The following is a 26753-nucleotide window of genomic DNA, read 5'->3' as shown; positions in this document are numbered from 1 at the left end:
AATCTTCCTTGTCTTTCTTAAAAAAAATAATAATAATAATGTCAAGCACATGTTGACGTCAAGTTGCTGTTTGGGACGGTGGTGGCACTGGTGCTTCTTGGAAACGGTCCAATGTGGCGGTCCACTGGTTGGGTTTTAACGTCAGCCATTTTTTCGTTGAAACCTAATCAGTGGGTCCAACCCATGTCAACTCAATCCGAGCCTAAGACTACTATTAAAAGGTGATGGGCCCTTTTGCAATGACTTTTCTTTGGTTTTTTTATATGACTATTGTGTAGGGATGGATGACAATTTATCTCAACCCGACCGGACCGGCTTCTATTTTTTTATTAGGCCGTTTCTTAAATGAATTTGAGATGAGTATGAGAAAATAAAAAAAAAATTTAAAATAAGAGTAAATATAGTGATAATTTCCTTCGACTGTGTCAATTATATAGGTATTTTTAAAAATTATATATATATATATTTAATATTTTCAAAATCCTTATTACTTTATTAAAAATATTAGTTAATATATTAATATTTTAGATCAATTTATTTATAAGTCTAATTTGAACACTTTCAGCTATTTTTTTTAATTAAATAATAAGAATGACATAACCCACACCGCCCATGTCCTCCCTCCGCAATTAAACGGAGTCTGCAACTTTACCTACTGAAATAGAAGCATAAATGGCATACCAATTATAAATCCATTCTGAAATAAGAGCAAATTTAATATGACAAATTTTCTAACACAGTTATGTAAGATTTAGCTAACTTTATTCCCATCTCAAACTTTTTTGTTTAAGAATGCTTAATAGCACTAAATCATCTACATTTTTTTGTGACACAAAGCCCCTTTTTTTTTTTGGTTCAGATAATCCTTCTTTGAACTATCAAAATCTTTTTCCTCACCCACATTGTCGTTATTTGTCGGTTGACTTTATATTTCATTTTGATATATCTTTTATTCAAATCTCCCTTAAAATTTGGCACTAAGGTACTGTGGATTTTGTATATATTTTAGAAAATTAGTGCATAATTCAATTTAATAAAAACAACGATAATTAATAATAAGAATTAAATTATGAACATGAATCTTGTCGAGTATAGATAAAATAAACAATACAACAATCTCAACAATTAAAATGAACAAACATTCAACTATAATTTTTATACAAGAAAATAAAATAAATTACATAAAAATCAATAAATCAGTACCGAGATACATGTTCATCATATTGTCTTAAATTTGTTATTTCCTTTACACGTGTAGTTGCAATACTAATTTTAACCTACAAGTGTTAGCAATAGCGTAAGTGATATGTGTGTGTGTTTAGGAGGTAAAAGGAGATTTGAATCATGATGAAGAGATCAAAGAGATGAATAATTCAAGGGAGAAATGAAAAACACTATTATATTAAATAGGAAAATGCTTCTATTTAAATATAAAATAAAATAGGAAAATAGAAAATGCTTTTATTTAAAAATATAATGTTCTGGTGGATATATAAATAGAAAAACACTATTATATTAGTAAATATAATTCAATATGATTTTAGTAAAATATTCGTCACAAGAAATGAATATGAGAAAAAAAGGAGAAATGAAATAAGACAAGTTTTTATTTAAAAAAATTTCTCCAAACATTTTCATAATTATTCTCCTGCGAGGAGATGTTTCAAGTTTTGTTTTTGTTTTTGTTTTTTTTTTTTCATGTGATGCAATAAACACACTCTTAATGATTTTGTTTTGTAGTAATTGTTAAACGCGTTGATTCCGCGACCAAGCGTATGAAACAGAAATTTGACGACGTTTAATGGACGTTACCGAGCTTAAAACAGGTTCGTCACACCGAGCCTCGAATTCAGACACCGTATCTAATCCATATCTACATCCATGTATATTATACAATCTATGTCCATCTAGTATAAATAAATACACACCTACACTCATAAAGCTCAATCTTGTCGTCGATTTCGAAGAATAGGTTACGACTTTTCTGGAGACACCCCTTAATTGCCATCACACAAAGCATTTTCAGGTACTCTCTTGTTTGATTTTCGCAACTGTTTTGATATGTTCTTGAGATTATCTCTTGGCTTGAAATCTCATCGTTATTGTGAATTTCTAGGGTTACCATTTCATTGATTGAAAATCTAACGATACACATTTTGTTATTTTTAATCGACATGTATGTACGTTTCCTCTCTGCATTGTCAAGGCAATGACTTTTTTAGGATAAATTATGGGGCTTTCTGTTTGAAAATGTCTGATTGTTTGTGTTGTCTAGCCTCCATTTGTTGCTCAGAAATTGGGAGATAGAAATGAAACCGAACCCTTTTTATGCCGTGTTGGCTGATCGTTACAGCTTTTCCCTTCGATTTTCTTAGCAACCAAACGGAGCCTTGGGTATATAATTTCTTTCTATGGCAAATTCAACTGCAGCCTTGAGAAAACAAATGCCTTACTCAAATGAGCCTATTACAACCATATTTCAATTAATTGAACTGCCTTCATCTTCCCTTTTTTTTTCTTTTCGTGGAAACCAAAACAACACTATGAAGACTTTGTTGACTTCCTTTTCTTTTTGGTATGATTGTGAAATGCAATTCATGGTCATGACAATTCTAATTGTTTGGTTTGGAATGGTTAATGAATGATATTTTTTGCAGATCAGGAAATTTGATTAAAAGTAGTAATGGGAGACCACCTTGTTTTGTGCGTTGACCGACTCATTACACCTGAATCCTTGCAATTACTGCAAGGGGATGAGGCCCAGGGATCTTCTGTAGAGGATTCTTGCACTCACAATGATGATCCGTCCATGTCTGCCATCGATATTAAGGAGGTAGCGGAATATAGTGTAGCTGAAGAAGAAAAACCATTACTACAGTCAGTGGAATGTCGCATTTGCCAGGAGGAAGATAGAATGGAAAATCTGGAGGTCCCATGTGCTTGTAGTGGCAGCTTGAAGGTATCTTTACCTGAAGTGTTTTTTTTTTTTTTTTTTTTTTTTTTTTTTTGTGTGTGTCAATGTGGTGGATTCAATCAGTTATTTGCCTGAAATAGGTAGGTATATATATATATATATGCATATTCCTATATGTGTCTCTGTATATATATATCTATATTACGGTATGTTGATTTGTACATGCATCATTCAGATTGTTTCAGCCTTATTTGCTTTTTGTTGGCTTTGACAGTTGAGCTACGCATGATGCTTTTATGTTGGCATGGATAACTTTTAATTCAGATTATTATTATTTTTAATAATAATAAAAAAAGAAGTGAAAAGGAGAGAAGGTTAGGGTGGTTCATAGTTCTACCATTATTTACTTATGAAGTACAGAAACCTTGAAAAAGGGGAGAGCCCTTTCTGTCATCCTTACCTTCTACGTTTTGGTGGAAGAGATACAGTGTGTCTGGACTCTGGAGAGAAGGCCTTTCACTCCATCTTTGGTGTTTCCCTCATACTAATTAAAGGAAATCATATCCAGCCCTCCCTTTTTCCTTCCCTCATATTCTTTCTCACTTTTTTGTCCTACCAAATGGACAATTTTGGACAAAGGTATGTCTTATCTATCTACATGGACATGCCAGTGTTGGTGTATTTATTATGTTAAAGCGTTTGTGCGTGTATAATATGCCAATTGTGCATATATGTGCTGAAGAACCTAAAATAAAAATGATGATTTTATATACATTCCTTGAAGAAGATGAATTGGCAGCTGTACTTCTGCCCATCTTTCTCCCATCTTTCTCTTGGAAAAAGCTGTGCCATTTTAGTTAGGATGGCAAGCTGTGATGTTTCTGTTAGTTAGGATGGCAAACTGTGTCGTTGCTGTTAGTTAGGATAGCAAGATATGCTGTTTCTGTAAGTTAGGATGGCAAAAGAGAGGTGTTGACATGTGCAAGGTATGCAAAATTTTAAAGAGAATTCCCCATAAATTGTAACTCAATTTTTGTCTACCTTATGCCTCATAATTTGTAACTCAATTTTTGTCTTCCTTATGTTTGTATTATGCCGCCTTTCGTGTTTTTTATATATCAACTTGTCAAAAAGCAATCTTTGCTTCATCTAACTTTATTCCACCACACACCATGGTGTATCTTTTCTTCTGTTGTTAGTTAACTTATCTACTCCTACGGTATGGTCATTTTCAAGATTTATACTAGTATTTTTAAAGCATATACTTTTGGGAATGTTGTCTCAATCGTCTCTTGCTTATTCCAATTTGTTATTTGGGAGTTTGTTCTCTAGTAATTTCCTTTTCTCTTTCTTTTGAGTCATTTTGAGTACTTCTGATGACTCGTTTTAACATGTTATATCTAAAATGACAGCTGAAAATTTTGTTTTATCTAGTTTGCTCATAGGAAATGCGTTCAGAGGTGGTGCAATGAGAAAGGAGATATAACATGTGAGATCTGTCATCAGGTATGCTCTGCTTCTTTGTATGTGTCTTTCTTTGCTATTATCTTTTCCTTTTTATGTAGCAAAACTAGAATTATGCTTTCTATATTTGATATTATTAATTGGTATCTGGTATTTCGTAGCTGTGAAATTATGCAGCCTTTTTCGTTTTGAAACCACCTAGCATGGTAAAATTTAGGTGTTGCAAAAATATGAAATAGAGTAGGATGTGTCTTCTACCATGTAAAACTAATGAGTAGACTAGAATAATCTCTCTTGAGGTCTGAACTAATTTTGCACGCATTGAGATAGCCCAAAAAGCTCAAGATCTCTCCTTAAGCTTAAACTTCAGATTTTCCTTGCTGTTGTGTGGTTGTTAGGACTTTTGTATAATTTTTTCTGGAATATTGGATTTATCTCCTCGTTTGCGTGGGAGACTTAAATAGTCTTATACTACTTTAGAAATTTCAACTTTTCCCCATACTAAGATCCTCGTGTGGACAAAAATATTCTTAATATGTAACTCTTTTTCTCTCTAGAATTTTCCCTCTTTGTTCGCCTTTGCCATTAATGTTTACTACTTGTTAGTGACCATGGTTGGTGGCAAGAGAAGCCATGACTTGGGAGCAAGAAGATCGATTCTTTTCTTTCTCTTCCTTTCTCTTTATGTATTTGTCTGTGTACATATTATGAAATTTATAAGTATATACGACATACATATTTTGCATTGGGGATAAGCATATTTTTCTATAGCATGGCTTTTTACTCATTGAAAATTAAAATTAGCTTTAGATCTCGTCATTCATCATTGGCTCATTGCACCATCTCAAGCTACGTAATGACAATACTGCTGCAACCCATACCTAGATCAGAACTAAGCTCTAGCTTGGTGAAATTTGCACCTTCACCATCTTAAGTTACACATAGTATTACTAGAATATTATAAACATCTCCAGTAAACTATATAATTCTGCAAATGGAAACTTAAATTCTGATTTGAATTTTCAGTTTTTATTTGGGAACTAAAACTATCAATGCAAGGTTGTGAAATTTTGATTTGGGGTTTTGGGTTTTGATTCTTAGGTAAATACTAATCTGGGATATAGTGTGAAAAATGAAGTTGTGGGGTTTGATGAGGATAGTGGTGCCAATGAGTTGTAACGATGGTGGGAGACATGGTGGTGAGAATGGTGGTTGGGTGGTGCTATTGGTTGGGCAGGTAAGATTTCAGATAGGGGGGTGGAGAGACATTGGGTTTTAAACAGTGGTGGTTTAATGGTGATTAAAGAGGTGAAGTTTTTGTGGCACTTGTGGCTTTGTTTAGTGGAGACGGATTGATGGGTAGGGCATGAAAGTGGTTTCTGGGCAGTGGTATAAACCGTATAATGGTATTGGCGGAGTGGAGAACTTAAAGTCATGTGCAAGAGCAAAGAGGGTGAGGAGTGAGAAAGAGAAAGAGGGCAAGGAGAGAGAAACATGAGAAGGAAAAGAGAAGAATGAGAAACATTTTGTCTGTTTACTGACAAACACTAATGGATCTGTATCAGGGAGGTTTGTATAATTTTCCTAAAATAAGTTGTTCTGCATGTTCCTCACTCTTTCCCTCTCAATTTCTTAACCCTTTTCTCTTTTTTCTGGAAGGGACTGGTAATAGGGATTGAAACCTAACCAACTCAGCCCTATAGATTCCCTTTATAACCTTGTTTGGACAATTGTGGTCAGTTGGCATTTTTCACCGTTCAAGGTTGATATTCGCATTGGAGTTTAATATGTTGAAAAGATGTTTTTTTTTTTTTTTGGCGGCATTTGTGTGTTGGTTTGAGAACAGTCTTGAAAAGGACTTTAGGTTTTAGAGATGTAGCTACTTTGGGTGCTTTTAATTTATCTTCGCAAAGTTTTTCTCTCCAGTTGTTCCTTATTACATTTATTTTGACTAATTTCTGTATAGCGGTTGTCAACACATTATTTTTTCCTTGGTCACTTGCAAGCTTAACATTAGGGAGTCATTTCAATTGGCTAGGATCTATCTTTATATTGAACTAACAATAGTATGTGTAGATTGTACACATCTATATCTCATTTTAATTAAAGTTAAACTTAATATAAAAATTGTAGACATAGTTCATTTCTTTTAATGAAAATAGTATAGTAATGGAGTCCCTTTTTTCCAAAATATGCTGTCACACACTCACATTGTTCTCAGTCCCTGTAACATATTAATAAGGATTTATTAGTGCATTTCTTAAAAGTTCCTGTTTGCATTATGTCTATAAGTTTTACTTTATTGATTCTGATAAGTTGATTCATCAAATTGATACTAGTAACATTAAACCCTCCCTGATGTACAGCCTTATCGACCTGGTTATACTGTTCCACAACCTTCCTCACGCTCTGAAGACACTACCATTGATGTCAGGCAAGTTCAAACTCAAACCCTTAGTCCCTTTTGCTATCATGTTTTTGATTGATAACATTGATATCATTTTATAACTAATAATAGAATAATAACTTATCTCTAATAAGAATGATAACATTAGGTTATAAAAGAGAAACAATAATAATGACACTTTTAGAAAACAACTCCTTTCCTTTATCAAGGCTAGTGTACCTTATGAAGCGTGGACATTGATATAAGATACAGACACGACACAATATGAAAATGGTGATGCGAAAAATTCATAAAAAATAGGATAAATATACGGCAAGGACACAACAATGTATGTTATATTAATGTTGATATGTAAAAAGTTAATATGTTTATATGTATGTATAAATGTTTAAATATAAAAGGATATATACTAATTTGTCATGTTATAAATTGTTACTAACATTTCCTTGTTAAAAATCATGACAAACAAGTTTAGACTTTAGACTTGATAATTATATTGCATGGATAAAACTAAATTAATTATGAAATATTCTCATTGTATCTCAATACTTTCTTCTTCTTAAAATACCTCATTACATCCACACTCATATTCTTATGTGCTGTTTCAATTCTACAGTTTGTACCATAAACATTGGTGGTTTTACGACTGTCTTTTAGTTTTTTTTTCTCCAGTATTACTGTTTTTTGACAATTAAAGAATACTCTTACGATCAGATATCTGCTTTTGTTGTCAATTTTTCACATGAATCACTACTGAAGTTTTAATATGCTGGAAAATAATTTTATTTTCATCTCACAGTGATGGTTGGATGCTCTCTGGTACTCCTCTGGACTTGCATGACCCTCGACTTTTGGCTATGGCGGCAGCAGAACGCCATCTTCTGGAGGCTGAATATGATGAATATGCTGATTCGAATGCCAGTGGAGCTGCATTTTGCCGGTCTGCGGCTCTGATTGTAAGTTGTTCTAACTATCTCTTGCACAACTAAAAGTGACTTGTGTTATGAGAAAGGTGATGAAGTATCGAGTTCTGATTATTGGAATAGTAAATAATGTAAATATACATAAAAGATTGCTTACCTTTCAGGCAGCTAGGAAAGTAATGTTACAGTATGAAGTTTATTGATAGTCTTCCCTTTGTAGCAAGTATTTTTGGTTGAATCTGTCCAGTGATTTCCCTTCTTTATGCTCCCCCTTACAACCCACCCACACGCAGAGAACAGGTGCATATGAAATTTCAAATATCTGGTGACTCCCATTATATATGTTCTTTACGAACTTCTATTGTAGATCTATATTTCCATCTATTTATTTTTATCCCTTTTCTTCTATTCCTTCCTTTTCTTTTCTTTTCTTCCCTTTTTTTCTTTTTTCCTCTATAGAACTGTTGTTATAGCAGTTGGCAGTACTTTTAACCTAATGCTGGTGGTTAGCTCAAGGTTCTTTTGACAAAGGTGCCATCACACTATGTTAACAGCAAAGCCTACTTTTGGGATTTTGTTTTTTCTTTTGATCAATTTAATTCATCATTGCATGTCCAAAAAATAAAATAAAATAAAATAAAAAATCGCCATTGCCCACATTATTTTTTTATGTCATTATGTTTTGAGGCATACTCTGTTTATTGGCAGTTAATGGCTCTTCTACTCTTGAGACATGCTCTAGCCATGAGAAATGGTGATGGGGATGATGACGCTTCCACTTTTTTCTCTGTAAGTGGGTTTCGTATGTCCAATCTGTTGCATAATTATATGCATGCTTCGCATATCTCCAACTATAAATATGTGCGTGTGTACCTGGTTTTGGTTCACCACTTGATTCAGTGGTTGGTGCTTGACAGCTTTTTCTGCTACGAGCTGCCGGTTTTCTCCTCTCATGCTATATTATGGCCTGGGCTATCAGTATATTGCAGCGGCGAAGGCAAAGACAGGTAGACGTTTCTTTTTGTTAGCTATTCTCATGTCCTTTTATTTGGTTTTTCTTCTAAATATGGTAAAAACATTTTCCTTATGGTAATATGGCAAGGTGATGACAATGAGTTGGTTATTAGGGCTTGAAATGGAGAGGGTTTGACCTGGTACTGGTCTGGTCCAAAAATCCATTTTAACAGATCTGGATTTTGATTTTGAACCTGAATTAAAAAACAGGTCAGATATAGATATTCGTTGAAAGACCTGTAACATATATGGTCAGATATGGTTATTTCTTAAATGGACCTGATTTCATCTGAGATTCGACCTGAATAAAGTATATTTTACTATATTCAGATCTTGGATATTAAAATATGGATCCGGATCTCGATTCACATGAATCCGCTTCATTTCAGCCTTATTGGTTATGAAGGAAACAGGTGTGGAGATCAATGAGATTCTCTTCATGTTGGAAGGAGACACGGTGAATATGTTCATATAATGAAAAGTTTAGTGTGAAACATTTGTTGCTTACGGAATGAAGTGAACCTACAGCATTTTTTTCCTTGTCAGCAAATGAAGCCTTGTTTCTTGAAGCAATATTTATAATATATATATGAAGGTGCCAGCTAGCCTAGCTAGTAAAGTTCCTAGGTGCTTGTAGAAAGACTAGCATCATACAGAGTGACGGACCAGGATTTGATTTCAGTGGGGCGCGGTGTACTTGATATAAGAAAAAAATAATAAATAAAAAAACTCTACTAACATGATAAATATAAATTGTTCAAATCAAAAGGCAAACAAGAAAAAAATTAATATATTGAAAGCGACGAGTGGTAGCCTCATTATCTGTGCCACTTGGGCAGTTGCCCTCTATATTTCATTGATTTAATTAGCCTCAATCGATTTAACGATCCATGATACCCTCATAGAAATAGTGACACAGCCAGGAATCTATTTCAAGAGAGGCATGTTGAACATGATAAAGGTTAATATATATTTTTTCCCCTACTAACATTACAACTAATACTAGTGCAGCAAGACAGTAATATAAATAATGGAAGTGCAGTTACAATACATTGATCAAGATTCAAATAATGTCATTATTGGCAAAAAATTACTGTAAAGAAATTTTAAAAAAATATAAGATACACACATTGAGTTCAAACTAAATGCAAGGCAAAAGTGCATTAAACACCCCTCAACCATTGACTTGTTGCAAAATGCACCCCTTAACTATTAACTGTTGCAAATAAGCCCTTCAACTTTAAAAATGGCTCACATTGCACCCGAGACTAACGGCTGTTAAATATAACCATTAAGTTAGACATGTGCGCTGTGTATGCTATCAAATAACTTACTTAATTTACATAAATACTCTTGTTATACCTATTTGATCCTTCCACCTTCTTACCCGCTTATTTAACCCATTTACACGAGGATGAGCAACTCCTTTCCCTTACGGCGGAGACGCTTTAGAGAGAAAAAGTGTGAAGTTTCCCTCGAGTTAGCTGTTCTCCCCTTTCTAGGTGTCTCCTAATCTGATTTTAATCTCCTATATTTGTTGCGGGACCACCCAAGGCCAAAAGAAGTGATCATTCATCATATTGCGAGGGTTTTGGCGATGGATTGTAGCAGGAAAACTCCCTATCTTTGCTTCAACTATTAATTCTTGATCCCTCTGTAAACATTCTCATTTGCCGCAGCTTTTAATCTGTGTTGCACAAAATTTGGTGTGCGTTAAAGCAAAGCTGAAATAGAAGACCCATCAACTAAAGTACTACTATGTAGTGAGAATCTCTTGGAAGTGATTGTATAAAAATTTCTGAATTATACTCAATAATATATATAGTCAATAAATTTGTTTGATTTGGAGGTTGTCAAGTATCAGATAAAATCAAACAAACAACCTTCATAAGATTTTTTTTATAAAGAATCTCATAAAATAATTGAATTAAATATAGATAAAAATATAGCAACGAATATATACATATAGATATAAAGACCATATAGGTACTGAGTATCATATCTTCTCTAAGAATTTCAAGAGATAAACTGACTACAATGTCAGGGTATGGGGACGCTCTTGTTATGGCTGGTGGCAGTCCAGTTGCGGTGTCAATTGCAGTGGTGAGGGATGATGTGCACTGGGCTCTGCGGCAGCATCCTCATTTGCAGTTGTAGTGGACTCCTTGGACGGGAAATTGAGCTGCCCATGAGCTTAGTAGATGGGCTCTTAGATGGAAGATTGATGTGGTGTTTGATCACAGTTACTCTCTTTGTTTGTTAGAGGTGACTGATGATGAATATATTGTCTGATTCCTCATTCCAGAATATATTTGATGTTTGCTTGCTTTTGGTAAAAAAATCTATGTATATGTTTAAGGTTAAAAATGTAATTTTACATTCTATTTTATTTTAAGGAATATATATATATATATACATATTTCAAACTGTTTAGGATTTTTGTGTAATTTAATCTAACTTGATGGTTATATTTGATGGCAGTTAGTCTCAAAGGTGCAATGTGAGCCTTTTTAAAAGTTAAAGGGCTTAAGTACAACAATTAATAGATGAGGGGTGCATTTTGCAACAAGTCAATAGTTGAGGGGTGTTTAGTGCTTTTTTGCCTAAATTTAAATAAGATTAAGTAGGGAAAAAAAAAAGAGAATAAGAAGAGGAAAAAAGGTTACAGTACACATCATACATGAGTGCAAAAAAAAAAAAAAAAAAAATTAAGAAGAGAGAAAAAAATGAAAAGAAAAAGGAAGAAGAAGAAGAAAAGAAACCTGAGAGAACTTTACGGGAAAAAAAATCAGGGTTTGATTGAAGAAGGGGAATGTAATTTTTTTTCAAGAGAATCAAAGGAATTTTAAGAGTAAAGAGAAAAGAAAACATTAAAAAATATATATTTAGGAATTGAAAATTTAGGGGGACATTTTGTAAAATATCTCCGCCCCTGATCATACACCACCTTTACCAGGGTTGGGCGGTTTACAGCTAAATGTTGGAGCCACCCCTTTGTGCTTGTTTGTGTAGCCCAGCATCAACACGTTAATATGTTTGTGCGGTACATATACAGTAACTGTTGGATCTAAAATCAACTTGATTGGATATGGGTTGGTGTCTGATCCACAAATCGTTGTTCCTTTAAGTTTTTTGGGATAAAGATCTAATTTAGATTTTAATATGAACGGGATAACTTTTTGAGTTCTTGATTGTCTTAACCTTTTCCTTTGCACTGCATGACAAGCATTTGAGTGACATTTGTTCGGGAAGTTGCTTTAAAAGTAGATGAATGCTATAAGAAATTATCAGGGAATGTGAGAATAGTAATTCTCACACCAAATGTAATTTGACCCTACCACTTATCTATATTTGTGTGCGTGTGTATATATATATTATATGATATATATACATACATGCATATGTTTTTTCTTACCCTCTTTTCACTCTTCAATTCATTTCTTCATGCATGCTGTTACCACCCAAAATAAGAAATAAAAAAAATGAAGTTTTCCGGTTCCTGATCCCATTCTCTTATTATTGTTATTCATGTACTCGTTTATCTTGTTGGATCAGGAGGCAGCAGCTCGGGCAGCAACTGAAGTTGCCTTTATGCTACAAGCAGGGCAACACGGGGGCTTGCAGTTCACAATTGCACCTGGACCTGCTGTAGCACCAGGACCTGCAGTAGTACCTGGACCTGTAGTGACCCCCCATCAGGAATCATCACTTCGATAATGTATGGTGTTCCATTACTATGGTAAGTGTCTAGATGGGCGCATGACACAGTGAAATTTGAGTTTGTTGTATTACTAGTACAACTAGGGGAGAAAGAGAACTGGAAGGCTGTATTGTTTTCTATCGATTGTGTCTTTGCTTGGCTTTGTTTCCAGAAACACTAGAGGCTGAAACTTCCTTCTATGGTTCTCCCATATTTGTACATAAATGTAGGGTATCAGAATGGCATCTGGGAAACTTGTGCTAGTAGAGTTGTCTACATATAAATATTGCTTCAGAATATGTGGGGTGTCTTGAGCACCCGTATGAGGGTGAAATAGTTAACTCTTGGCTACATGTATGTGTATTTGTGTCAATTTACTAATAGAGTAATTATTCTGAATATATTGCACCATGTTTACTGTTTCTGTTATTAATGATCACAGGCACAGCATACTTGCACTGACATATTTAGATTTTTTTCATTGACATAAACACCAGTTACCTCTTACGTGCTTAAGTACTAAGCTGAATGAAAAAGCCCTGTCCAACAAGAACCCTTGCATTCTGATTTTCTTCAGCTTCATCCGAGGGTGTATTCAGGTTGGACCAGTGACACACCACCCTCAATCCTATCCGATGGTGGTCCTTGGTACTGAAATACAGTAGCATCTTAATGGACTTGAATATAAATCATAAGATTTGTGTATAATTCAATCAAATTTTATACTTCCATTGGATGTGATGAGGTATTTGTTAGATTTAAAACCCTATATGTCATTCTTACTTCCACCCCACCCCCTATGCGGATTTGGATGGAGGATTTTCAGGTTACAATCGAACTAAAACTCGGATATGATTACTTGGGTTTTGATTTTCATATTCTGAGTTCAACGCTGGTTTCGGATGTTGGATTTTTAGTTTCGAATTTGGATTTCATTAACTACCGCTTGTTTGTTTTGTCTACAAATTGCTGGTGCATGGCAATGCACTTGCTATATTTATCTTGCAATATCAAATCTATTATGTTCATTGCAGGTGTAGGACAAGGCACTGGTTTTATTTATCTTTTAATGTCAAGTCTCTTATGTTCAGACAGCGTCCTTCATTGCATATTAGCAAATGATTATCTGATTCATTCTCTCCTAAATAGTCAGCACCGCTACTCTCAACCTGTGAAGGATGTGTTGTATCCTTTGTTGTCTTGAGCTCTTACGACATATAATTGTTCAACATGCTGTGTCATAAAGCTTGGCTGGCTTTTTCATCGTTATCATATACAATTTACCCCTTTGTGGATTTGCTGGCTTGTTTACTCGACAATAGAGGAAAAGTTCCTTCTTAATCCATTTGGCCTAGTTTAATAATGGTTTCAGATGCTAAATCGGCAAGTCATTGGCCATGACTTCTAACTTGTGATGGAATAGTGTGTTCAGGCATCTGATTAGGGTTATTGTCTCAATTCATTGCCAAATTGTTTTTGGGAGGATGAAATGCTGTTTTTTATGTTAACTGTTAATCCTTCTGGAATATGTGAGAACTTGAGTGGATGCATTGCCATCCATAGAAGGCTGCATCTTTTTGGACTTCATTTTATTGAAGTGATGTACAGCTATAATTGATGGCATATGTTGTGAGTTCAAAATGTTATGCACTCTGGGATATGAAGTATATAAAATCCTTTAGTTTTGAAGTTCAAATTTGATGGTGAAGGATGATTTTTGAAAGCAACAACTCATTTGTTTCTTTTACTTTAATACACTAGTAAAAGTAGATAAACCACATCAGTAGAGTATCTGATTTGTTGGGTGTTTGGTTGGACCATCTCTTTCTTCACTTACTAGATGTAAAAACCACTTCTCATTTAATTGAATTTTACAAACCTATGCTTTAGCAAATATTGTAGTTGTTGTGAACTTATAAATTAATGAAACAGAAGGAAAAAAAAAAAAAAGGAAAAGGAAAAGAAAGAGAAAGGTATTCTACATTGGTAAGTGAGAGAAAATAAAATATAAATAAAGACATGGAAGAGATGGAGAGACATGAGAAGGCCAAGTATAAGAAAACTATCAGTTGAAAACTTTGAATGGACTGCACAATTTAAAGATGGAGCAAAGAAAAGCATAAAGGAATCCAACTAAGCACAAGAAACCAAGACTCGTTTTTTGTTGCATAGATAGAAGAGCTTGGAATTCTAAAATGAGTTGGCATAAAGCAAGTGCTTGGTTTTTTTTGGGGGATGTTTCTATTCCTCACCTTCTCCCAGCATCTCTACTTTATCTGGCTTTCTTGCTACTGTAGTAATCTGAACTTTGGCTTTCTCATGGCTCAATTCAAGCACTCAAACCACTCAGAATATATCACTTTATGTACATTTAATTGCACAAAGCCAGTTATATCTGATACTTACCTAATTACCCATTTTATATTTCTCAGTTTTAGTGTAGATTTTCTTCTTTTTTTACTCCATTAAAATCATTTTCCTTCAAATATTTTACATAATCGGATGACGTGGAAATTTGGCTGAGAGTTCTTGGGAGTGGGACGGGTCCCTGGTTGGTCCAAAAGAGCAAGGCATATGATAGAGATGTCTAAGGGCACCAATACAGATATAAATGGCTTTCCAGGAGTGGCATTGCAACTAACTTATATTCAAATAGTTCAAAAGAGCAAGGCAAATGATAGAGATGTAGGGCACCAACACAAAGATTCTTGGCTTCCCAAGGGTGGTGTTTGCAACTAACTTTTCATTCAAACCTGTCAAGAGTCTTCTAAAACAGCCTTATATTGCTTCTATGGCAGGCTTATGATTGAGATGAATCTGAAACTTCTCTAGATGTTTTGGGGCCCTCCTATGCTTTTTGCCTTTAGTTGTTCAAATCCCATAAAAGAGCATAGCCACAGGCATATTCCTACAGGATTGAAGTATAAGACAGAGAGAGGGTACTGTCTCAGACAAACTACTTATTCTCTCATCATTGCTGCAAACAAGAGATACCTCCACTTCTCTTGTTTCTGCAGTAAAGGATGGGTTTTTCGGCTTGTAGAGTGATCTTCCTTCTTGTTTGTATTGGGTTTCTATCTATTCAACCGGAGATGGTTTCTGGCCTGAGGAGAATTGATCTTGTTCTCAGATGGAACAAAAGTCAGTTGCCATTTCTACGAAATCCGCATATCTTAAAGGCTGTTGCTTTGGGCGATCTGCAGACACAGCTGAACATAGCACCTGCACCTTCAATGATGTTCGATCTGAATCAATCGAGCAAAAGAAGAGTTCGAAGAGGATCAGACCCCATTCACAATAGAAGTTGATGTCTGAAGTTATTTCTTCTACTATGAAGCCAAAAAGGCTCTCGTTTATGACAAAGAAAGAGGACTTGTGTCACAAGTGGTGCAGGAGGGGACTTGAGGGTGGTGGGCATTGATTTCTGCTTCTTCAGCTTTTTCTCAATATGGGTTGGTTGGTTTTCATGTCTAATTTGTCTCTAGTTGAGAAGTTTTTATTTTTTTCCCTTAATATAGAACTCAAGAATGTAGCTAAAGTCCATCTGTAAGCTAGCATCTTCTCTACATTTGTATAGAACTTAGATCCTAACCAATAGCTGAATACTTTAGGGTGATGAACTGATGATGCTGGCTCTCATACAAAAAAATATAGTGCTTTCTCTTATTTTTCTTTTTGAAGAAAATGATTTCAATATGGGTCTCTTGTCGTAGAATATTATAATGAAATATAGAATCTTATTAATTCTTTCTTTCTTTTTTCTTTTTCTTTTTTTATATTTTAATATTCTATAATTTCTATATGCATTGGTGAGCCTTTGTCCATATTTTAATGCCCATAATCTCTCTCTGTGTCTCTATAGTCTATACCTCTCTCTCTCTCTCTCTCTATCTATCTATCTATATCTCTCCAATAAATATAAATGCTAAGTAACCATCTATCAATCCATACATCTCTCTTTTTCAACAGGCAATAGCAGCATGCTTCAAAACCGTGAATGCAAATTTATGCAGAGGTAGCTTTCTTCAAATCAAGTTTTTAGCTTACTTTATGCTCTTTCATGCAATGCTAGTAGGTTAATTTCAGAGGTCATTTACCTGGTAGTAAATAAGGGAGTATAGGATAAGCCAACCTATATATAGATAGAAATGTATGAAACCATAAAACTGTATTAACTGCAATAAAGGTTTAAATAACAAAATGCATGAAAAAGGTAACAGACCAAAGGCATATACATAGCGTTATCAGAACTTCACCTTCACTGAAGAGCCCACACAACCTATCCTGATAATCTTCATAAAATTTGAGGGCAAAACAAATATTGATCTTTCAAGTGGGTGTTTGTAAATTCAACTGGTCTCTCCTTTAAGTTGAGATCTGCGGTATCTGTTCTTCCTGTGCTCTTTAAATTGAATCGAAGATAACTTGCGTGAAATTGCTTCCCAAATCATATTCACAGCATCACTAGGCCGAGATGGATACCGATATTCAAAGTGTTCTACTATCTGCTTCAGTCTTTCCCACATTTTGGTCCACTTGTCTCGCTTGATTCCCCTAAGAAGATTCAGTAGGAAATCCTTTTTTACTGCATCTGAAGAACGAACAAATATGCAGAACTCTGAGTAATCTAAGATATCTTCGAATGGTAGTTCAATATCATCACTAATTATTACAGGAACACAATGGCTAGCAATGGCATCAAAGAGGCGATTAGAGGAGGGGGTGTCCCCAGCAATATTCAGGCAAAATTTGGAAGATGCCATCCCTCGGCCTGCATGATTGATCCCATGATCTCGAACACTTCCAAATGCAAAGTGGACATCCTTCTCATCTTTGAGAAGATAGTATAGTTCTTGACGAATTGCTCCACCCTGAAGATGAACCAAATCACAGTCATTAGGACAACTGGCATGTAATACAGATATCATTAGGTAAAATTTTAAAATGAGAATTTAACATTACAGCTTGTATAATTGTGTTCGTGTGTGCGTGCAAATTTCTTTTCTTTTTAACACAGGGTGGGAGGGAAGGGAGGCACTGCAAGAGCAGGTTGGTACCAAAAGCTTAAGATCAATGCAATAACATGGGGAAATTACAAATTAAATAAAGCTGAAATAATTTGTATGTATTTTATAAGATTTAAAATGAACCTTCCTCTTTCCTCATTGGTGCTTTCAAAAAATAGGAAATGTTATTTATTTTTTTTTATTGTGTTTCCACTCTATATGTAATCAGATATTCCTAAAAATTGAAAAAGACTTATTTAGGCACTTCTGACTAGGGCTTGTTCTTAGAAGGATGAATCTGTCACTTCAATAACCTCAAAAACAAATTGGATTTGAAGTGATGTCCTCATAGCATTTGAATGCACCTAATATTCTAAAAAAGTTCACAAACCACGATTTATAGATGCCATCAACAGGAACTTGGTAAATACAAGGTGATGTAATGATGTAACTATTACTACCTCAGGACGCAGGATCCGGAAAATCTATCTTGTCTGCGCTGTATAAAGAACCAGTTTAAGGTATGTAACTAAATAAAAAATATATCCTTAGACATTCTTACCAATAATTGAAACCAACTGTTCCTTCTAATTAATCAGAAAAATGTCTTTCCCTTTATGTTGACAATCAAATTTTCATACTGCATGTTTCGCAAGTGTAAGTTAGAGCTCATGGACTGGTTCATGGGTAATTAACCCTCTTCCTTCCCCCCTGTTCAAACAATCATAAGATGCTAGAGTAAGACTGAAAAAGTTTACTAAATGTCTTATTATACTTTCCATTCTTTCAATCCTGATAAGTAGACAGTTTGTTCCAAAACAGATTTATGACAAAATTAAATCATGATGACATGAGCTACTTGGTTTTAAAGTCATTATATATTCTGAAATTTAGTGAACTTAATTCACACATGAGTTCCAAAATTGGAGCATGTAACCCTAAGTTACAAGTAGACAACAGCAATAGTAAATAACAGAACATGCACTCCAATAATTCATAATATAAGGCAAAAAGAGGGATAAAACTTACATCCTTCCTATAAATTGCTCCCTGGAAAAACACCACTATAGGACGCCCTTCAAATGGAGCTGAGTTGCTAGCGGCAACAGTCCTGACGACATGTTTGTAAGGAGCGATTATATCCTTTTGAAGGTTTGCAATTTCAACTGGGTATCTGCCAAAATCTGCAAGCACGAACATGGCAGAGCCCAGCTTCCTTCTTGCAGTCAACATGCTATTTGGATGGTGGGCTACTATTAGATGATCCTTCCCATTTAACCGCCTCCATTCATCCCGACCCATCAAGAACTCCACCAATTTATCCTGCAATATCTTGTCAAAACTAACTTTCTCCTTCTCTAAAATCTTAGAATGTCTGTTGTAACTCAGAGATGAGAAGAATGGAACGAAAATTATATCTGCCTGACTTGAATTATGCACCCGGATTGCGCTGCAAGGTCTAATCACATTTGGAGTATCTGATAATAGAATATCAAGGACGAGCCAGTACTCCGCACTATGCTGTAGATTTAGCCCACCTGGGTATGGAGGGATTTGGCTTGGGTTACTGATATCTGGCCATGTTCGGTCTGCACTTCCCTTCCAACCCAACAACCCGAAGTGAAATTCAGGAGGCAAGTCATACATATATACCCTTAGTAGAGCTTGATTCGAGTCACATGCCCTCCTTTTATAGGCACCCAATTTATTGCTGGAATTGGAATTCCTACCAGCCACCTCTTGGCTTCTCATGGGTCGTCTAGTATGCTCCGGTGGAGCCTCAGAAGAAATGAAAAGAGGCTTAATTTGTTCACTTCTAGCATTAGGTTTGGAGTTGATGGATGTGCTATTAACAGGAATCAAGTTAAAAACTGATCTGGGTATGAAAGAATTGTCACTGACTTGAAGAAGGAGCAAGGAAGAAAATATCAAAACGAACAAAGAAACTATAATTAGGCCGAAGAGAAACCTCGAGGGTAGCATGCTCTTTTCTGATATTGATGACATTTGTAGAATCTACAATCTATTATGTTTCATAAAATCTAACAAAACAGCATCAGATAATACTGTAGAGGAAGAAAGTACTCGAAATTTGTCATTAGGAGCAAAGGGTAAACAATCCACAACTAAAGTATCAATTCAGAAAATCACTAAAAGTGGAGGTTTCCAACTCCTACTATGAACAAGAACAGTTTGATTCCCTCAATCATTATAAGGGAAAAACAGATCCCCAGAACGGAAAGTAAATTTAACAATCTGCCTTAAACCCTAAGGGTTTTAAAGATTTGAACTCTTTTCATCGCAGCATGTTCTTTTACAAACACTAACAACCTCAATTGGAAAATAAAATTTTCCTTTTCTATTAGAAATTTATGAACTGAAAATTTGCATACTTGTTATGTTCATCCAATAGCTTCTACTCTGTTCTTGTATTCAAAGTCAAAGACCTCTAATCAACCTGCATAAAAGAGAAAACAGTATAAAAAATAAATTCTTTAACGCATGAACTAACAAGCTTCAAGACTACATGCAACAACAAATATTGAACACAAAATTTAATTATTTTTCGCAAATTAAACAAAATATCACCATCTGGGTTTTCAGGATTTGAGATATTCTGAAAAGGGTGGATGAAGGTTTGCGAGAAGGGTACCTGATCAGCTTGGTTCACCGAGATGCCGTGGCGTTTGAGGTTTTTTCAGACAGGCGAGGAATGAGTTGGAGCCTTGGAGGCTTGTCTGGTACAACAGGTGACCAAAAATCTCATTGTATTTGATTATTATCACTTATTGTTATATTATATTAATTATATATTTATACATATTCCTTTTGGTTCTTCGTGAAGTGGATTACAGATGGGGTAAATTAGGCCCACTAGTAGAAAGTGGCATGCTTTTACGAACCTTCACTTTCCCTTGGCAAACCCAAAACATTTTTGGGAAAATTTCATTAAAGTCTTACTTTATTAAATTTAAAACAAATAAGTCCTATATTTTTTTCGTTTAGACTCATAAATTTCAATTTTTATTTTTATTTTTATTTAAGTTCTAAATCATTAGAAAAATATTGATTTTTAGTATATTGAAGTTGTCATGAAATTCTACATAATATTTTTTTCAATTTAAGTTAAATTAAATTAACCATTTTTTAAACTCATAATGCAAATATTTAATTGTGAATAAATTTATAACTCTAAAATTTTACTCCTATTTAATAAAGATATCTGAAAAAATACAAAAGTATGACTCGCTTCTAAAATTTTTTTGTAGAAATTATTTTTCTTTTAATTAAAAATATAAGGATCTACTAATAAAATTTGCAATTTTTTTAAAGGAAAAAGGTTGTTTGTAATTACAGTAAATCATGGTAATGTGTCACTAATGATAGCAGTTTTTTTTTTTTTTTTTTTTTTTTCGCGTGTCAAAAGGAAGAAACAAACCAAGAAAAGGGAACAAATCGGATTTCTATTTATTAATTTATTTTTTTTGTCAATCTGGGTCGATGATCATAATCAACGTGTGGATTTGGTGGCATATGCTTCTGAGAGGGTGAAATGCTACTTGTGATATCTAATGAAGTAAAAAATGATATATATATATATGTATGTAAAATTTACACACATAGGAAACTCACAATCCTGTGAACTTTTGCCATTCCATTATATATAATATATAACGATTATGATTATATTTTAATTTAAAAAAATTCAAGTTACTATAGTGTCACGCCCCGCCTATGGAGGTTACACCACACAGGCGACATGCAGGCGCTGAGTAGAATACTGCATGAGAACTGTATGGCAAGTGGAGTTTTTAGAGTCTTTCGGAATAATCTAGAGTTGTGTGAAAAATTCTAGATATGTGTAGAATGTGTAGTATATTGTAGAAGTGTGTGCAAGGTTCTAGAGTTCTCTAGAATTGTGTTGAGTAGTATAGAGAGTTCTAGAATGTTGTAAATACTTGTAGATATGTATGCAAGTGTAAAGAAGGTGGAAGAAGATTCTAGAGAATCAATCTCCACTATCGGTTAGAATGCATCCTAGCCGTCCATTAGGGATGGGGATGCCTATAAATAGGAGTAGGACTTCATTATGTGGTCAACAAGTCCTAGAAGTGAGATTGAGAGCCTTGTAGAGAGTTTGAGAGCTAGCCTTGTACAAAGCATTTTTTGAAGTAATAAAAGTGTTCTTTTTTTTGCCAACTTTAGTGTCTTTGTGTGTGTGAGTGTGCAAGTCAAGTGAGGAGAGGGCGAGGGCCATTACAACACTAGTAAGCGCATAAGGAGAGTGCGTTGGCTAAGGTGGGCACATGAGTTAGGCTGATCAAGTACTTGAGAGAGTAGAAACAACTTCTTGGTGCCGCACGAGAGTTGTAATACTCCTAATTTTAAAAGGATAGTCTCGGTATTTTTAATTATTGATTTATTGCATTTTTATTTACTTATACGAGTTTTTGCCTATTTGTGTAATTGTTTAATTTTTTAATTGCATTATTTGTTTTTATTAATGTATGCTATGTGGAAATTAAATTATTTGTTTTCATTAATTGTTCAATTATGTCATGAGATTAATTTAATATTCAATTATTAATAATGTTAAATTAGGATCAGTTTTCGGTAATAGTGTAGTATATAGTTTAGGGTTTTATATTCTTTTATAAAATCACGTGGTGGCCAACTAGTTATATTTTTATTTTAGTTTTCCTTCTCTTAATATAATTAGAATTAGGTTTTTTGGTAGAAGCCTATAAATATACCATTATATGTTTGCATTAGGTTTAAAACCCTATTCACTAGCAGAGAGGTCCAAGAGAAAACAGAGAAAGGGAAAATTAGGGTTTAGCTAAGACTAAAGCTGAACCAATGAGAGAACGAAGGGGTGTTGTTCGTGGATTGAACCAAGGGGCAACAGAGGAGTTAGAACAGTGAACAAGACGACGCCGAAATTTTATTTTGAAATCTCAAAAGCAAGTTTTATATCTTACTCCTTCCCGTTGACCTGTGTTATGTGCATGCCTAGATAATCTCTAGGGTTTAATCGAACATTAAATTAATCTTGTATACATGATAATTCAAAGTTTAAATTGTATTTAGTGTTATTAAATTGAAACTAATATATGTTATCAATTGTTTTATCTTTTGTAATTAATTGTTAAAATGAATGCATACTGAGTTTTATGAGATTCTGGATAATTTTGGGACATAAATTGAACCTTAGAAACCTTTATAAAATGTTATAGAGGGTTAAGCACATTGCCGGAGGCGAAGAGGATGATCGAGAATCAATATACGGCTCTCAGGGAGAGAGAGCCGGCTCTAAGAGAGAGAGAACTGGTTCTCTATGGGGGAGAGCCGGCTCCACAAAAGGTAGAGCCGGCTCCCCATGAGGGAGAGCCGGCTCCCCATGAGGGAGAGCCGGCTCCCTTTGTAGGGAAACGGCTCCCAGGCTGTAATACACCAACATGTGTATTTTTGATGCGTTTTTGGATGTCCAGAGGCTGAAACGTGGTTCTGCACTTTAATGTGGGGTTTTAAATGATTTGAATAATTATGTTAAAGTCCTAGAATGGTTAATCTATACTTTTATGCTAAATATTGGACATCATGAAATTTTAGAATTGTAATTTGCATGCTGTCAAGGATTGCAGAAGTTTTAATTGTTAGTTATTATTTTAGCAAATTAAATGAATTATTATGAAATTTACTTGGTTGTTTTAGTATAATGTGCTCAGTTTATATTTCTAATTATTATTATATCATGTTCTGGATTTTAATTGATGTCTAAATTTATCATTTATTGCATCAATTATTGGATATGTGGATTATATGCACCGGTATGAGACAGTGGCATATTATGTATGGATTAGATCACAACGCTAAATCCTACCTATTCTGGAATAAGGGAATAGATTATAAAATTAAATCCTACTTATATTTAAGTAAGATCAGCTGAACAAGTTAAATAACTAATTGGATTACTTGCGACTTATATTTAAGTCAAATCAACTGAACAAGTTGATTGACTAACTGGATTACTTGTGGATGAATATGATAGAATTTACATATATATGATTGTGGTACCATGATATGAGCTTGAGTCTCAGGATTGATGGTTAGAGAGCGTATATGCATTGGGATGCATACCTGACTATGATAGGTAGCGGTGTACCCTGTTAAGTCTAGGTATTCATGCCCACCTCAGGTGCGTTTTGCATGTTACCTTCTATTCAGGTTGAGACCCCTTTTGTAGTCCAGTGAGAGTCCCTTAGTGTGGATATATATATGTATAGACAAGTTAGCTATTGTTGAGTTGTATAGGATGTATCTGCGTATCGGGTCTCTGTCTGGATTGTAGTAGTATAGAACTTGCTCGTGAGCCTGACCCACTCTTATTTTTCAGGTGTTCGTCGTTGCAGGCTTAGAGCTTATTCGTGCTGAGCAAAAATTGTTACTCACTATTCCGACGACGTATGATTTCACTTCATGGTTTAGCTTTGGATTTTGTTTCAGTTGTTTATTTTCAGTTGGGATTTTTATTAGGGGTCCACTTGATGGATTCCCGAGTTGTTCTATTATTGGAGGATTTTATGGATTATATTGGAGAATTATTTAATTAACTTTTAAGGATTTTTATTTTAGAATTCTTTTAACCTTTATTATTTATTTCTTAATTCTTTTTTGTAATCCTACTTGTTTAAATATTAATTGTTTGGTATCCCTCAGATTCGTGCTCGGACTTGATCACTCGTGGCTCTAGAATCGAGTTGTATTACAAGAGTAACTAGAGTGGTATTGAAACTCTAAGCTTGTGATAGTTGGTATCAGAGCAAGTTCGTCAAGGGAGCTTTGTTGAAGTAGACATGGCTAGCGAAGGAGACCACCATATCCATGTCTTTGAGCAAGGTGATCAAGTCCGAGTACAGATTCGAGGGATACCAGACAATTAAAGTATATATACGAACACAGAATACAAAAGAAAATAAAAGAAATAACTATTTAAGTTGAAAAGAATTCTAAACAAAAATAATTCTTCCAAAATAATGGATTAAGATAATTTAACTTCCAGTTCCGTACAACTCAGGAATCCGTCTAGTGGACCCCTAATAACCCCAAACGATAAATACATTTACAGAATTAAAAAAACCCGAAACTAAAATAAGAAAGAACATCCTATGTAGTCGGAAGAGTAAGTAATAGTCTCTACTCAGCTCGATCAAGTCTGCGACTGGAACTGTCGAACACCTGAAAAATAGAAGTGGGTCAGACCCACGAACAGGTCCTATCCTACTACAATCCGAACAGAGACTCGATACGCATGTACATCCTAACCAATCCAAACAATAGCTAGATAGTCCGTAGATATATATATATAATCACACTACATGACTCTCACTGGACTACAGGCCCGTCTCAACCTGACTAGAAGACACAATGCAAAACGCACCTGGGGTGGGCATGACTACCTAGACCTAGCAGGGTACGCATCTAACCATCATTGCCAGCTATGCATCCCAATGTATATACGCTCCCTAGCCAACGACTCTGAGACTTAGGCTCATATCGTGGCACCATAAAAATATATTTAAAATCCATTCAGAATCCATAGTAGTGCCACTCAACTGTACGTTGCCTTGACACTTCAAATCCATAGGATTTATTTTAGTTAAATCCCTTCATTAATTTTCAGAGTAGGTAGGACTTAGCGATTTTTGAGCTAATCCCCCTAGTATGTCACCTTCCCATACCGGTGCATACAATCTGTCCATCCAGAAAATAATAATACAGAACAAGCATGTAAATATCATCCAAATCCATACTCCAACAATTGAGAATAAAAACATTACATTTAAGCATCAATTGAGAATAAATCCATCCAGCAAATAATAATACAGAACAAGCATGTAAATATCATCAAAACCCATAACTCCAACAATTGAGAATAAAAACACTACATTTAAACAACAATTGTTCCATAAGTGCATGATAAAATTCTGAAAGTTAACAGGATTATTTGATTTAACCTCCCATTGTCCCATAATTGATAACACAGTTCATGCATGTAACTATCAATTAATATCCCCGCAAGCATATTAGAATGTATAAATTCATATGCCTATTCTACAACACTGCACTGATATCTCAGAATTGATACGACACTTAATACACAATTATATTAGTTTAACCATCACAAGCATATAATCCTTCTGTAATTTGTCATGCTTATAATTTACCATGGAACATGAATAAACAATAACTCTATTCAAAGATAAAACCTCGTTACCTAAGATTATGCAATTTAAATTTTCCGCCTCCAAGAATAGTTCACCAACTTCACTCAAAAATTAATATACTGTTCAAGCAACAACCTTAATTGTTTTACCATGCTTTACCAATCCCTCTGAGGTTCTAATTTAATCTTAGACACTAGCCAAACTTGTCAATTACAGGTCCTAAGTACCTCAGTAGCATCGAAACCAACCCAGAATCAAGAAATTACGCTGAAAATAAGCAAAAAGGGGGGTGAAGCCGCCTCCCCCTTGTGTGGAGCCGATTCCACACCATGTGGAGCCGCATCCACAGCCTCTTGGAGCCGGCTCCACCCTTGTGTGGAGCCAGCTCCACCTCCAACTTCCTCTGTTCACTCTTCTTCGTGCATCAGTTTGATCTCCGACGATTTCCCACACTTCTGTCCCTTACTGTCCAGGTTTCTACTATTTTAAAATTTGTAACTAGTGTTCCAGAGAGTTTTAAAACCATCCCACAATAATTAACTTCAAATAGAATAAGAAGTACACAAAGAAGAATCAAAACGGAAAACAACAGTTCATGCAAACATCCGATTTAGAACAATTCAGAACATACAAACCAGATTACTTCCAACATTTATTTACTCCTAGAATTGTATTAGAGATGTAAAGAACACAAGTCTAAGGGAGAGAGTTAGGTATAGAACTTGCCTTTGAGGTTTGGGTTCAAAACCTCTGCGTTGTCTTCCTAAATTCTCCGGTGACTCTTACTGTCCTCCTTGGATCAACACACGAACCAACACTCCTTTGCCAAACCCTAGGTTTCCTTTCTATTTCCCTCTTAAACATCTCTCTGCTTTGTTCTGCCTCTAGTATGTGTATAGGGTTCTAAGACCCTTAACAGATGATACATGTATATATATAGGCTTATAAAATTCAACCTTAGTTCTAATTGTAATACAAGAATGCAACTGACCAAAAATAATTAATTCTATACTAAGTCGGCTATATATCTAAACGTGACTACATAAAAATAAAACCTTAATTAAACAATTGAAAGAAATAATACTAATTTAATTAAA

The 26753-nt window shown here is 34.7% G+C and overlaps 3 protein-coding genes across 3 annotated transcripts; 2 read left to right on the top strand and 1 right to left on the bottom strand.

Moving 5' to 3' along the window:
• The first annotated feature begins 1846 nt into the window (after positions 1-1846).
• On the top strand, positions 1847-12823 carry LOC132285504 (uncharacterized). Its single transcript, XM_059787696.1, has 8 exons — positions 1847-2026; positions 2658-2959; positions 4349-4420; positions 6745-6812; positions 7585-7741; positions 8417-8497; positions 8626-8715; positions 12278-12823. The coding sequence occupies exons 2-8, from the start codon at positions 2684-2686 to the stop codon at positions 12437-12439; spliced, it is 906 nt and encodes a 301-aa protein (XP_059643679.1). The 5' UTR covers positions 1847-2026; positions 2658-2683; the 3' UTR covers positions 12440-12823.
• A 2622-nt stretch (positions 12824-15445) lies between these two features.
• LOC132281826 (CLAVATA3/ESR (CLE)-related protein 45-like) lies at positions 15446-15730 on the top strand. Its single transcript, XM_059783491.1, has one exon. The coding sequence runs from the start codon at positions 15446-15448 to the stop codon at positions 15728-15730; it is 285 nt and encodes a 94-aa protein (XP_059639474.1).
• An 810-nt stretch (positions 15731-16540) lies between these two features.
• Positions 16541-20204, bottom strand: LOC132285503 (probable arabinosyltransferase ARAD1). The gene is made up of 3 exons (XM_059787695.1): positions 20082-20204; positions 18458-19886; positions 16541-17293 (listed from the first exon to the last, which is right to left on the bottom strand). Exons 2-3 carry the CDS (start codon positions 19433-19435, stop codon positions 16772-16774), a joined length of 1500 nt encoding a protein of 499 aa, XP_059643678.1. The 5' UTR covers positions 19436-19886; positions 20082-20204; the 3' UTR covers positions 16541-16771.
• Between the last annotated feature and the right edge of the window lie 6549 nt (positions 20205-26753).

Source organism: Cornus florida, unplaced genomic scaffold (assembly GCF_030987335.1).
Source record: "Cornus florida cultivar Cherokee Brave unplaced genomic scaffold, ASM3098733v1 CherokeeBrave_3.0.0_Hap2_Chr11, whole genome shotgun sequence".
NCBI lineage: Eukaryota > Viridiplantae > Streptophyta > Magnoliopsida > Cornales > Cornaceae > Cornus > Cornus florida.
The sequence above is the reverse complement of the archived record's forward strand: the minus strand, read 5'-3'. Positions and strand labels throughout refer to the sequence as shown.

Excerpts from the sequence above, each read along its gene's own strand:
- LOC132285504 (XM_059787696.1), top strand. The coding sequence starts at position 2,684 with ATGGGAGACCACCTTGTTTTGTGCGTTGACCGACTCATTACACCTGAA. Across the intron at positions 2,960-4,348 it reads CTTGTAGTGGCAGCTTGAAG|TTTGCTCATAGGAAATGCGT; the intron begins GTATCTTTACCT and ends TGTTTTATCTAG. Across the intron at positions 8,498-8,625 it reads ACGCTTCCACTTTTTTCTCT|CTTTTTCTGCTACGAGCTGC; the intron begins GTAAGTGGGTTT and ends GGTGCTTGACAG.
- LOC132281826 (XM_059783491.1), top strand. The coding sequence starts at position 15,446 with ATGGGTTTTTCGGCTTGTAGAGTGATCTTCCTTCTTGTTTGTATTGGG.
- LOC132285503 (XM_059787695.1), bottom strand. The coding sequence starts at position 19,435 with ATGTCATCAATATCAGAAAAGAGCATGCTACCCTCGAGGTTTCTCTTC. Across the intron at positions 17,294-18,457 it reads GAGCAATTTATAGGAAGGAT|GGTGGAGCAATTCGTCAAGA; the intron begins GTAAGTTTTATC and ends GTTCATCTTCAG.